This window comes from Mytilus trossulus, chromosome 4, assembly GCF_036588685.1.
Source record: "Mytilus trossulus isolate FHL-02 chromosome 4, PNRI_Mtr1.1.1.hap1, whole genome shotgun sequence".
Lineage (NCBI taxonomy): Eukaryota > Metazoa > Mollusca > Bivalvia > Mytilida > Mytilidae > Mytilus > Mytilus trossulus.
In genome coordinates, this window is record NC_086376.1 from 12,242,860 (window position 1) to 12,256,650 (window position 13,791).

At 31.0% G+C, this 13,791-nt stretch overlaps 1 protein-coding gene across 3 annotated transcripts in view; it reads left to right on the forward strand.

The window, feature by feature from the left end:
* The first annotated feature begins 169 nt into the window (after window positions 1-169).
* LOC134714698 (multiple C2 and transmembrane domain-containing protein 1-like) overlaps window positions 170-13,791 on the forward strand; it is a 95,158-nt gene continuing 81,536 nt past the window's right edge. Inside the window, exons 1-2 of one of the 3 annotated variants that reach the window (XM_063576186.1) lie at window positions 170-360; window positions 11,809-11,874. In XM_063576186.1, coding sequence (XP_063432256.1) covers window positions 261-360; window positions 11,809-11,874 — 166 coding nt within the window. In that variant the 5' untranslated portion in view covers window positions 170-260. The remainder of the gene's footprint in view (window positions 361-11,808; window positions 11,875-13,791) is intronic. The other 2 variants (XM_063576187.1, XM_063576188.1) reach the window with 2 other exon arrangements.

Here is a 13,791-nt window from a genome sequence, read left to right on the forward strand (position 1 = left end):
TATGATGCGTCCCTGTAGTAATTATAGAAAGGATACCTTTGTTTTTCAATAGTATTTAACTTAGTATCAATAACTCTAGTATAATTATATATACATCCATGTAAGTCCTGAATATTGAATAGATTTGCACACTTTAGTTGTCCTCTTACATTTATAATGTACATACAATATGTTACCAACTTTGTAACAGGATGAATGGTTGTTTATTTCTTTGATCAGAAATTACATTTATATAGATTATTGTGCAGTATTATATCAAAATGGACGACGATGTATCAACTCCGTTCAAGAGGAGAGGAGCCTCTAGGAAATTTAAGCACTGGAATTTTACTCCCCAAGATGTCTTGGATAATGAAGAAGGTATGTGGGGGTTTGTGTGCTTTTGTTTAGAAACATCTGTTCGCGGGGGCTTTCTAATGACCTTATATATAACTGTTTCAAGGCCATCGTGTAGGGACATATCATAGTAAATGTCTTTGAGGCTACTCAATGCCATTCAACGTAATCGAGTTAAAGAGGTGTTTTTATGTTCTGTCTTAAAGTGATGTCTGTGCTTTTCATTTTATGATAGTCGTTACGGTTTGCCGGAATCTGTTTTGTCCATGTTTCTGTAATGATCTGTTATGACTCCTTGATATGCGTTCCAGCAAAGATTTGTATAGTAAGACTTTTGTCTACACAAATCCTTGGTTCCAGGCATAAGTCTTCATTGTATTGGTGAAATTAAAACCGCAATATAGTGTAAGATTCACCTAAAAAACACATTTACGGAAATCAACATTAACACATTCATTTTATAGATTATCAAAATTATAATTTACTTTCAGTTGATGAAAATCAACTTAAACTTACATAAACTGGTTCTCAAATATGAACCAGTTTATCGAAATAAAAATAAGTAATACAATTGCATCTTTGAAACAAAATGTTAAAAAAAATTCATGAAAGGGCAAACTGATATTCATTTTATTAATACTATATAAGATTGTATATTGCGTATGAATAATGAGTCAATAATATGGTATGCTATGGTACTTTCAGGAAGATTGGTTTTATAAACTAAATAGAATTATTATTATCCTCTTGAAATAAAAAAAAAATCATTCATTTATTTATTTATTTTAAAACGGATATAAAATATTCGGAGTTTCCCCGATCACTTAATATTAGAGTGCAGACCGTGTGTTTGAAGGAAATCTACTAAACCGTCTTTTTTTTATATAAATCTTGACGTCCTTCACTATATACAATCGATGACGGTTTGAAGTCTTATTTGACAGAATTAAAGTCAAACGCAATAATTTACAACAAAGCAAGATAGTATGCAATATCTAGAACAAACGAATACCAAAAATAAATTAAGGTATATAATTCCGAGAAAAGCAAAGTCATTATAATTTCACTTAAAACTTAACTTATTTATAGTGTTAATTTCCGAAAAACAATTTGCTTTTTGGCTTGAACTAATTGTCATGTTTATTTTGTTTCCCTATTCGATCATAAGTAATCTATTTTTACGTTACAAAATTCTAGCACAACTTATGTCCTTGTAAAAAGAGTTTTAGAAAAATGTGTCCAGAGACAAAACTTTATAGGCTCCACAGAACCTGTGTCGCTGTGTTGCTCACCTTAGTATTTATGCATATTCAACCATTGACGCTTTGCATTGTAGGCGAGATTAGAATTCATGACATCTTTAGTTGTAGAGGGGTCTAAATACAGCAAAAACAACATTTTCCAAAAGACCAAAAGAGTAAAAAAAATATATATTAACAAAACGCATTTGACTAACAGATCGAACATCTGATGTTCTGAAATCAGGCTGACTGTCATTGGCGATTGTTAAATAAATTAAACACAAGGTGTAACAAAACTACTGTGGCAGAATGAGTCCATGCAAAAAATATTTTTAACTTGTTCCCACAACATATTTTGTTCCCTCAACATAATACTTTGTTCCAACAAGATATTATCTTGTGCCAACAAGAAAGTGTTCTTGTTACCACAAGATAAAATGTTGTTCCAACAAGATAACATGTTGTTCCCACAAGATAATATACTGTACCCACAAGATAATATATTGTTCCCACAAGATAACATGTTGTTCCCACAAGATAATATACTGTACACACAAGATAATATATTGTACCAACAAGATAATATGTTGTTCCCGCAAGATAATTTATTGCTCCCACTTGTAAGATAATATCGTGTACCCACAAGATAATATCTTGTACCCATAAAATAATATCTTGTACCCACTAGATAATACATTGTATTCCGAAAAATAATAAGTACTTAGTGCAGCCTCCATTCAAACGGATAACCGCCTCTTCACGTTTTTTTACACTTGCCACCAGTCGACTAATTTGTTGCTGAGGTACGATAAATAGTAGCGATGAGTCGATCTCGAATAATTCTTGTTTAAAGTCTCTTGTATGGCAACCACTCTCTTTTTGGGATTGTATTGTTTGCAATGGGTTTCCTGCTGACCAACCTTCATTATGCTGAATTTTCCCTAGCAGATGTTATAAGGGGTCTTCTTGATCTCGGAGGGTCTTTAACATCGTTTGTTGCCGGATTTTTATTTTCGATAGTGGAATGGTGATGCTCAACACAATACGTGCCATTGTCAGCGACATACCTGCTTCTCTCATGCCGATAATCTGCCATCTTGCTGCAGTTAAGAGTTGTGGAGGACCCATTACAAGGTGTCAATCATATAACTTTATCAACTTTGTTATTTAAAGTGTTGAAAACAATGAGGATAAAAACATCTGTTTTATTGTTTACGGGTACAGTAGCTGCATGTGCAGATAAGTAATTGATTAAAATCAGGTGATATTTAAATAAAGTTTAACTTATTCTATTTCAACAAATTATATCACAAAAAAAATAAAGTGTTTTTTTTATTTAAATTTTAATTCGGTGTTGCAATACTTTTTCCCATGTGTATATAAGATCATATAAACTGGGAGAGGGAAAAATATAAATAATACAAGCCCAAACGAAATAATTTAAAATATAAACAAGTCTAAGGGAGCTACCATTTGATTTTTATGGGGGGGGGGGGGGGGGGGGGGGCGTGCTAGGATGAAAATTTTGTCCAGCATTTTTTTTTAGTTGTAATCTCTGTCCTGCCTTTTTATTTTACACTCTATTCGGTCCTGCTTTTTTTTTAAGGCCCTTTTTTTATAGTTTATCCTGACTTTATTTACATAAATTGTCAACCTGACTTTTTTTTACTCAAAACTCCTGTCCTGCCTATTTTTTTTTCAAATTTCATCCTAGCAAAACAAAATGGATGTATAAACTGAATATTTTAAAAGTAGAAAACAATAATCTATTCTATTTAATATCTAATGGCAAAGATGATAAACCTCAACATGAGTTGTAATTTTTTTTTACACCATATATATATAAACATAATAAACATAATAACAGACAAAACATGAGCTCTGAATAGTCACTATGAACCGACTATATAGCCCCACCCCCCCCTATATAAAGAGGAGATTTTTAGAGAAAAAAGCCAGGTGAGTTAAAAAAAAAATTCCCGCTAAATTTCTTCGATCGTCCTTTTTATTGACCTATAGACCACGCATGTGTGGCAAAAAAAATGGAACGGAAAGGTGAGTTGTTGATAAAATTTATCACCTGTCAAAAGGTGTTATTTATACATCAGGATTCATCGTATATCATATTCATATGTCAACAAATACAACTCTAATGTCTATAATTACAAATTAGTGCTATTTATATCTTATATCAGTTAAATGTTTATTATATCGTTCATCTGTTTATTTTTTGTAATGTTTGATTGTTTACAGCGTGTCACAGGTAAACAAACGACTTTTAAATAATGTAACAAACTTTAATTTCAAACTCTGAAATTAAGCTGCTATGTGAACAAAGGAATTAAACACTAAAGTTTGGGATATTTTTAAGTAGCTCCTTTGTTTTTTGTTTTTTTTTTATACTTTTTTATTGCAAAATAATAATGCAAATTTAAATAATCGAAATCATATCAATTCAAAGTGAACAGTGAAAACACTGAAACTACTATTTATAAACTGGAAACAGTATCTCAATATGTATGTTCTTGGTTAGCTGCGGAGCTCATAGGTCCTTATGTTTCTTTTTGACTATTTGCGGACCATACGGTTCCGCAGCTAGTTCTTGGTGTACAAGAATTGTTAAATTGAGAAATTCAATGAAAGTGATATACATGCAACATGTAAATAAAGAATAACATTATGTCATGCATGTAATAAATGAAAGAAAAATGAGCTAGTATTTATATTACAGTAGCTCTTCTAAAGAAATACACATGAGATGAATAATCTTTCAAAATTTTATCCTTTAATCAAGTTTATTTTAGTTGGCATGGCACTAACATTGTACATGTAACACTTTTTAAACATGAATAGCAGTTTTGAGCTTGTATAATAGTAGAATATAAACGTTAAAACCTGATATTATTTATACTTTTACACAAGACCTGCAAAATTGTTACACAATACACTGCTAATGAACATTAAGACCTTGAAACAAACGTGTACACCTCAAGCACAAGACATACATATAGCTGAAGTGATTTACAAATAAGATTAGTACAATAACAGACATAAAACATCAATGAAAACTAAGTTAGTATTTATAGTAAAGCCACACTTCTATTTAAGAGGGAAGAAAGATATCAGAGGGACATTCAAACTAACATCGAAATAATTCAAAGAGCAACATAAACCACAACAGCAAATTCAACACATGATGCATGTCTGTGGGACGTTAAGCAACCAACAATCAATTTATCATAACTATATCTGGAAGTAAATTGTTAGCAGCATTGCTACATGTAAAAGCAATATATGAGTTTATAAGACTTTAGAAATGAGTAATAGATGTTATAGTTCTAAATTGGTTTCGCTGAAGAATATCTGAACAATGTCAAGCCAAATCTTGTAGTTTTTTGTTTGCTCATAAGATAAATTGTGCCTATTAGGACATTTTTGGAAATACAATTTATCTTCAATTTTAATATTTTACATTTTAAAAGAAATTAAAACAAGAAGTGATACTTGAAGCTATTAGTCAATAACATCACCTAGTAATGCAGCAACATCACACGTTTTAATGTCTATCTGCATTAATTATGTATATCAATAAAATACATGCGGATTCATTCATTCTTAAAAAAAAAACTACTGCAAGGGTTTTCCACCAGAAAATGATTTTTTTTCACAAACTACATATAATTTGATGTTCAAGAAAAATACAAGAAACGTATAGATAGGACACAGATAAAAGATAAATGCAATTTTATGTTTTGATACAGACTTCCATCATCTCAAACTAGTGATGTTACTTTTATTCTTGATATTAAAGTTACTATCAAAAACAAAAATATCATTCTATAATTACCTTGTATGATATTCTTAAAACAAGTTATAATATTTTTGCATGCAAATTTGCTTTTTTTTTTACCAACTTTCTCAACTACCTCATTGATATTTTTTTTTTAAATTTTTATGCTTAATGCTTGAATTGCAAGGTATCAAATTGTTTACCTGGAAATCAAGGTAAGTTCATGAATAAATAATAAAGACACCTGGCCAATGTTGATTACACCCAGATGTATATTGTTTACTTTTTTGTTGGGTTGATCTCTCATTGAGACAGGATATTGACCTATACCCCACATCTCTGTTTATTCATATTCCAAGATACTTGTGTTGCCAAAATCGTCAAATACATTCAGAAATTGATTTTAATGATTTTTATTACATTTCATATTATTATCTCCTATGGAATATATATATAATGTTACTTATTAAATGACTGAATAAATAGTCAACGATCAATCTTACAAGGCGATGGATCATGTAATATGATTCTGTACACTACAAAATATAATATATAACAAGTCAAAAAGGGTACAACATCACCATAAAATAACTATAAAATATACAAATATTAGATATTTCGGATAATAGATATCCTTCTTCAATAATAGCACGATGTCAAATGAATCATGTCAATTCAAATTGAGACTCTATCAAAATCTTGATTTATACAATTTAAGCGACCGCTGGAACAATTTTAAAATTTCCGAACACACCGCAAAGACTACAGAAATATGCCAAAAATAAAAATAGTTATTTACGATGTGAAATGGCACAACTTTAGATTTCCAAAGGATGTGACAGTTGAGATGTAATAACTGCATTGAGGGCAGTCCTCAAACAAAACAATCAAAATAATCAAAAATGTCCTTACCAATCCAGGATGGTATAAATTAGACAACGGTAGGGCAATTACAACGGAGACTACATATTAAAGCCTTCCAAACGAATAGCAGTCTAATAGTGATTGAAAAAATAAGTTTTGTATATTGAGCTTAAATAATTGAACGTGGCAACGTACTTATACATCATCCCGAATCAATGAAAACCTGTAATTTAAACGGTAATTTTAAAAATAATTTCGAACTGTAAAGCCAGTACTAAATCCAGCGTTGTTTAAAACAGGTGGTCAGAGGAAAATGAGGGACTCGTTCTATGTTTTTTCATTTATGCCCTCTGGGGAGACTGTCCGTAACTTTCTTATCCGAAATCTTTCCCGAGCGACTCTGTCGACCTTCGACCAACACTCGTTGTGGTCTATGATCGTGATGGTAAGGTTTTTGAGATCAGCTTGTGTGTGTCCAGGTGATCTCAAATGACGACTTACGGGTAGGTCGGGCTTGCAAGTGTAGTCACTTCGATGACCATTCATGCGTTTGTTAAATGGCTGCTCTGTCTCGCCAACATACTGCATGCCACATCGACACTGAAGGAGGTATACAACATTCTGGGTTTTGCAAGTTACATTGCAATATATAGTGTACACAGACCCAGTCGAGTGGCAAGTGAATGTTTGAGTATTCAGTATTTGTTGACAAGTCAGGCAACGTCTGTTACCACATGACTTGCACCATCCTGCAGTTGAACAGCTTTTATTTGAGAAAACGTCAGCTCTAACAAATAAGTCTTTCAGACTTGCTGGTCTCCGAAAAGCTAAGACAGGAGGATTGGGAAAGATCTTGGATAATTTAGGGTGTTTGGCAATAGTTTGCCAATTGGCACGGATCAAACGTGAAAGGTTATTAAAGGCTGGATTGTATGTAAGAACAAACGGGACTATTTTGCTGCGCCTCTTCCGTTTGTACTGTAAGAGGTCATTGCGGCTGTTATTGTTAGCGCGCGCAAACCCCTTATCTATGTCCAATAATGTTACTTATTGACATATATACTTTAAACTGATAATATCAGTGTATAAACTGATGAAACTTCAACAAAAGAAAAATACCTTTTGTTATGAAAAAGTTAAACAAATCAATAGTTTGTTTATGTGTGGCATATATGTACAAATGTACCGATTAAAAAATGTTTAGAAACCACAATAGTCATGATCGTAAATAGAAAATACTAAATTGTTAAAAAAAAATTGTTCATTGTCACAAGGAATTCATATAATAATATAGTTTTTGTGTGAACACAACTAAATAAAAGCTGTCTGTTCAGGTTAAGAAATTGAAAGGAAAATATTTTTTTTACAAAAATCATTATCCTTTGAAATATTTTCACTGATTTAAAGACAATTTCATGAATAGATTTTGTTGATATCCCCCCCTCGAAGCTCTATTCACTAGCTGCTCTTATATAACTAGAATTTGCTTGTTGCAGTTACAAGATCAGCCAGTAGTAAAATGCAAAATAAAAAATGACAATGTGTACATGTATGTGGTGATTTATTCCCTTAGCAAAGTTTTAAACCAATTTAACACAGAGCTTTTATAGCCCAATGTTTTCTTCTCCTTGTATATTAAATAGAGAGTCTCAATAAGAGTACATACATGTACAATATATTAACAACAATATATGTTTATATAGATTAGACCGTTGGTTTTCCCGTTTGAATGGTTTTACACTAGTAATTTTGGGGCCCTTTATAGCTTGTTGTTCGGTGTGAGCCAAGGCTCCGTGTTGAAGGCCGTACTTTAACCTATAATGGTTTACTTTTTAAATTGTTATTTGGATGGAGAGTTGTCTCATTGGCACTCACAGTACCACATCTTCCTATATCTATGATACATTATACAGTTACTATATTATACAATCTTGACAAATATTGAATAGATATAGATAAATAGAGGAATGTACAATCAATGCATGCAGCTTGGGCTCACATCATCATTGGTCACATTTAGATACTGCCTCAGGTCAATTGGTCACTTTAAATCAAGCTGTATGGTTCAAAGCTATGTAGGAAAAAAATATATTTGGTATGCAGTTGTATTACCATTTGCAGATCTCATTTCCAAAGAAATTATTTCACCCAACCCTTGGTCTATTAGCATTAAAACTTTTGAAAACAGTGTACATGTAGTTTGAACTTGACATGTTAAAGTTTGTGATAAGATTATTGAGGAAACACTTATAAGTCAATGATAATTGGTATGCAGTTTTATTAGCTGATTGGTACAGCTCATTTCCTTGTAGATTAATTTGTCTGCTAGCTTGTCCATTGACTTCAACTGTTGCAAAAGTTTTCATGTTAAAGTTTGTGTCACACAACAATTTGTTCAGTTTAAAGTAACCACTTACATTTATGATTAGTCAATGATATTTGGTATGTAGTTTACAGTACATGGATTTGTATGTATTATAACTAATATTGGCATATATTATTAATTCATATATTTTAACAAATTTGATTCGTTTAGGGATAGTCACATGTTAAACTATATTTTCGAAGGTAGAGAGAAAACAGCGGATAGCAAAAAGCATATTGACTGGCAAAAAGCATATCGCACGGTTATTTTTAGAATATCTAAAAACTGATATACTTTGTGACGTCATGTAATGAATTTCAGGATATTGTTTAACGTTTTGAAACACATGATATCTGTGATCGATTATTTGATGAAAAAAATCTTTAAATACATGCGATGTCAAAAAAAAGTAAATTCAACATCAACAAGTATATTGTTATTGTCAAGGAGACAATGTTGTATCTATAAAATTCCAACAAACCTAAATTACGATTTTGATACAAATATGGTCGGAAATTAATAATACAATGTATAACAAATATAGCCTTTGTATGAGGTCAATACAGAATATATCGACCCAAAGAAGTACATGTATATCGACCTCGGACTTCGTCCTCAGTCAATATACTTCTTTCAGGTCAATATATATCCTTGTATCGACCTCATACAAAGGCTATATTTGTATAATATATCATTTCCACTAAGATTGTTTTTTTCACTCTTTTATGCAGAGACTGACTTTTTTGCTAGTTTGCATGTACAAATGTATTAAAGAGTGTATACCCATTTTAATTTCTTGATGTTTACATCATGCTGTTCAAGATTACATACAGGTGTAAACATAAAGCTCTAAATAATCCATAATCTAAAGCTCAGAAGAGGTCTCTAAATAAATAAGAACTCATAAATTAAATGCAAAACTATATGTCAATAAACAAAAACAATGAGGCTATGTAAGTCATGAAGAACAGGACAATGTAAAGAACCCACTGAACAACAGGACAATGTAAAGAACCCACTGAACATACATGTAGGGTTACATGATTATAAATTTACATTTCCAGACTGAATATTTAGAATACTGTATCTCTGTTCTTTCTAAGAACTGAACTGCATCTTTTGAACTAGTAAGATAAAATTGAAGCTCAGGTTGTAAAGTCTAGTACTAAGCAGGATCCATATCAATGCCATATTATTAGTTGAGTGTTCTCTTTGAATATGCAATTATAATACAATAATAATATAATAATAACAATTAATATAATCCAGGCTTTTATTCTTTTTAAAAATCAAGTTTTCCAAAAATTTGATGATATATATTTGAGTTGTCTCTCCTCTCATTGATTTGATTTTCTTGGTGGATTTTTTATAAATTTATATCTAAGTTTTATACAAGAAAAGTCTTAAAACAGTTACAACCAATTTTTTTTACAGAAATATTCGCCTTTGAAATAACAGTTATGTAGAAAATAAAATAGTTAGAAATTTAATGTCTACATTTCTTCCAGGACATTTATGAAAAAGTCTGAATTTTGATGCATTGTTTTTTCTTTCTTGTAGTTTTTGTAAATAATTTAGTATGTTATAAATCATATTAATGTCAATTTTGGAGATTTCATATTTAACAGCTACCCGTAATTCTTCTAGTCCTTATGTGATAAGAAGTCATTAATGATATTAACCAGCCAACTGCAGGCTGCCTTAAAAAAACTGCTGTACCCATCCAGTGCTTAATCTTTCCTCTCTGTGGGGTTATTACAATAGTCTAAAAAGTGCTGTTCCTTTGCTTTTGTATACTGGTTTTGTTTCATGGATGCATATCCCATAACTTTTGTTTTTCTATTAAAAAATCCTGACTGTTGGTAAAACCCTATTGTTTCTGTTGTCAAGATTTGTTTGCCAATTGTTTAAACAAACCTGCAGTTTTTGACTAATTGTCTATTTGTCATAGTTGATCAATTGAAAAACCATTAAGCAGTACCATTGCTAAGGCATTAGCTTTTATTTCTATATTTGTGGGAGGAAGGTGGAAAGTTAAACATTATAATTACCATATCAGCTGACAATGTTTATTTCTAATGAATAAATAATACTGGACCATTTATCCAATATATCTGATATTTTTAATGTTTTTGTTACAATTAGTACAATTCTGCTAAGTGAGTTAATATTTGAAATTCATCCCACTCATTTTTCTAATTGTGTTTTGCAGCATAGAAATTTAGTCATTTACAATTGCTACACAGACATGACAAACTAAACTAACAAAAACTGATTCATCAAACTTTAATATAAATGTACTTTTTGCTATAGACGCGATGGCTCATGCTGCAGTGAATGCATTTATATTGATCATATCACTATTTTCGTAGCCTTATTGTTATAAAACATAGTTACGAAAATATTAACATGGATTGTAGCTATTGGTGAAAACATTAAATTTTTAACAACTAAAAATGAGACACAAATTGGATACATGTTAATTTTTCTGCTAACAAAATTGATGATTATTTCTCTGTCATTCTGTGGTGATGAATCTCTTGGGATTATTATTAATGAACACTAAGAAACAAGGGAATCGTTTACAATTATTATATTCACTTTTCAATTGGTTTTTATACCACTAGAGCTATTAACATGTACAAAAGTAAATGATTAGAAACCTTACTAAGTATATAAAACTTATGGAATTTCATTTGTCCACGTGACAATAAAGACCTTTTTCATACCATATAAAATGCTCTGTGAATTTGAATAGACAGCTAAATCATGATAATTGTGTGACATGGATATTTCTGAAGCATAAAGTAATTCAAAATAATCAAGGTAATTAGTAAAATGTCTGGAAATATTCCATAGTGAACAGTTTGAAATTATAGAGGAATTGATGCAGTGAAGTTAATTAAATAAAGGCACATACATTCTTAACAGTATGATCATTTTGTATCTGTTCTCACTATCTTTGAAAAAAATATTTACAATTAACAGAAATTTGATAATTGATCTAACACTGAAATCTGGCATGTGGATGTTCATGTAACATTAAAGCATTTTATTCCACTAAAACAGGACTTGTATTGACCTAAGTAGTGTTTACTGCTAATGAGTGGTATTTGCAGATAGTCACTAGGGACATATAGAAACTGCTAAAAACATCTTAATATTGAAGTTTGGTTTTTGAGATTTTGAAAGATTATTTCTGTGTTTTCTAGAAGTAAAAAGACGATGGACTTTGCGAACCCTTGTTCGTAGAAGTGGTAGTGGAGCAAGTCTACCAAGTAAGTTCTTAGAAGTTTGAGGTGGAGGGATAAACATTGTGCATGTTTTAAGAGGTTACATAGATTTATAAGAAATTAATCAGAGAACTTTATTTGAATAATTTTTAAATAAGACTCTCTGATTTTATCATTTAACGTTTATTTAAATACTACCATTGGTATTAAAACAATGTCATGTACCTCATAACCTCAAGTACATGTAGGATAATATTGATAATGACTTATCCAAGTAAGTGTCACTTTACCATGCCCCCCAAGTCTGAAAGTTTTGTTAGTCCAATAGGTCTGTAATATATATATCGTTTAAATGAACAGACCTAATGCACTTGACAATAGGAATGTACTGGCCAGTATTCTAGTATACATATAGAATATCAGAAGGCATGGCCAGGCAGTTAATTTCAGACCACAATTGTTGTTTATGTCAGTTATCTAGAGTAGGCACTTTAAACAGTTGATTCTGTAAGCAGTAGGTCAACTAAAAAAATGTATATGTGGTGGACACGTATGGAATTATTGAAAGGTGCATCAGGTTTCATCTGACTTGAGCTCATTTTCTTGGTTTATTGGTCAATATTAAAAGTGTGTGTGTTGGTTTGTTTCTCTGACACCATTCTAAAAGCAATAGGTCAGGTACATGTGTCAAATGGAATAATTGCAAGTAGTCTAGTCTTTCTGGAAGGACTGAGGTATAGTCTGACCTAGGCTTCATTTTCATGATGCATTGTTCAATATTAAGTGACTTCATTTTCATGGTTTTAACATTCGTTAATGTTTTTGTGTTTTGGTCTGTTTCTCTGATACTATTAGCAGTATGTTAGCTATTTGGTGTATTTAATAATTGTACAGCACATTTGTCAGACTGGCAGATTTCAAATCATCTTAAGTTTGTTTTTATAGTCCTCATTGGTCAAGTTTTTTGTTTTTTGGGGTGTTTCTCTGATATTTTGAAAAGTAATAGGTCAGCAATATTTGGTGCATGTAATGACTATTATTGTCTTGCAGTGTCATCTGAACTTGGCCTCCTGTACATGGTTCCATTGATCAATTTTAACCTTTCCTGATTTTCTTTTGGTGTATATTGTTTAATTGTCAGGTGTACATGTTTGTCTGACCTTGACCTCATTTACAAGGATTACATGAGACTTTGGCTTCATCTGTCAAGAAATTCATAAAAAGTTTCTTTATTATTATTCAGTATAAAAACTGTATTTTATATGCATGCACAAAGTAAATTCAAATAATCAAAGGTTTGTATATAGCCATAAAAAAAGCTACCTTTAGAAAATGAGATCTGTTATATTTATAATTGGGTATCAATCAACTAAAAAGCAACAGGTGAAGTTGACCCATTGGACAGCAAAAAGTTTTAATTTTATACACAATTTTGAATTGATTTGGTCTGACATTTTATCATGGAATATATTGTATATAATAGATAATTTAAATGGAATCTACGAAAAAAAATTACTTTGGTAAGGCTTTTTTTTCTATTTATTTTAATGATGTTATGCATCATTGAGCACAATTATGTTTCTCTCTAAATATTGGTGCATATAATTTATCTTTGTTTCTACAGGACAGTTAATGTACATTTAGTATCCAAGCTTAAAAGTTTCTTCTTCTTCCAAATATTGCATGCCCATATTCGACATGATAATTCTGGGAGGTTGCACATCATTAAAAACAGGTTAAAAACAAATTGTTTCCTTATATATTGAAAAACTCCTTGCTACTGGTTGTTGTTTATACACTATTGTCTTTGTTATTGGTAGATGGATGGTTTTCATTCTTCATTTCAGTAAGATATAAACCGTCCAATTGTATAAATTCAACCAAATATAATTAAAGTTTTACCGTTCAAAGTCCCAACTGGTCTTTACTGAGTTCCCAAAATTTATAAATTTTAATGTATTA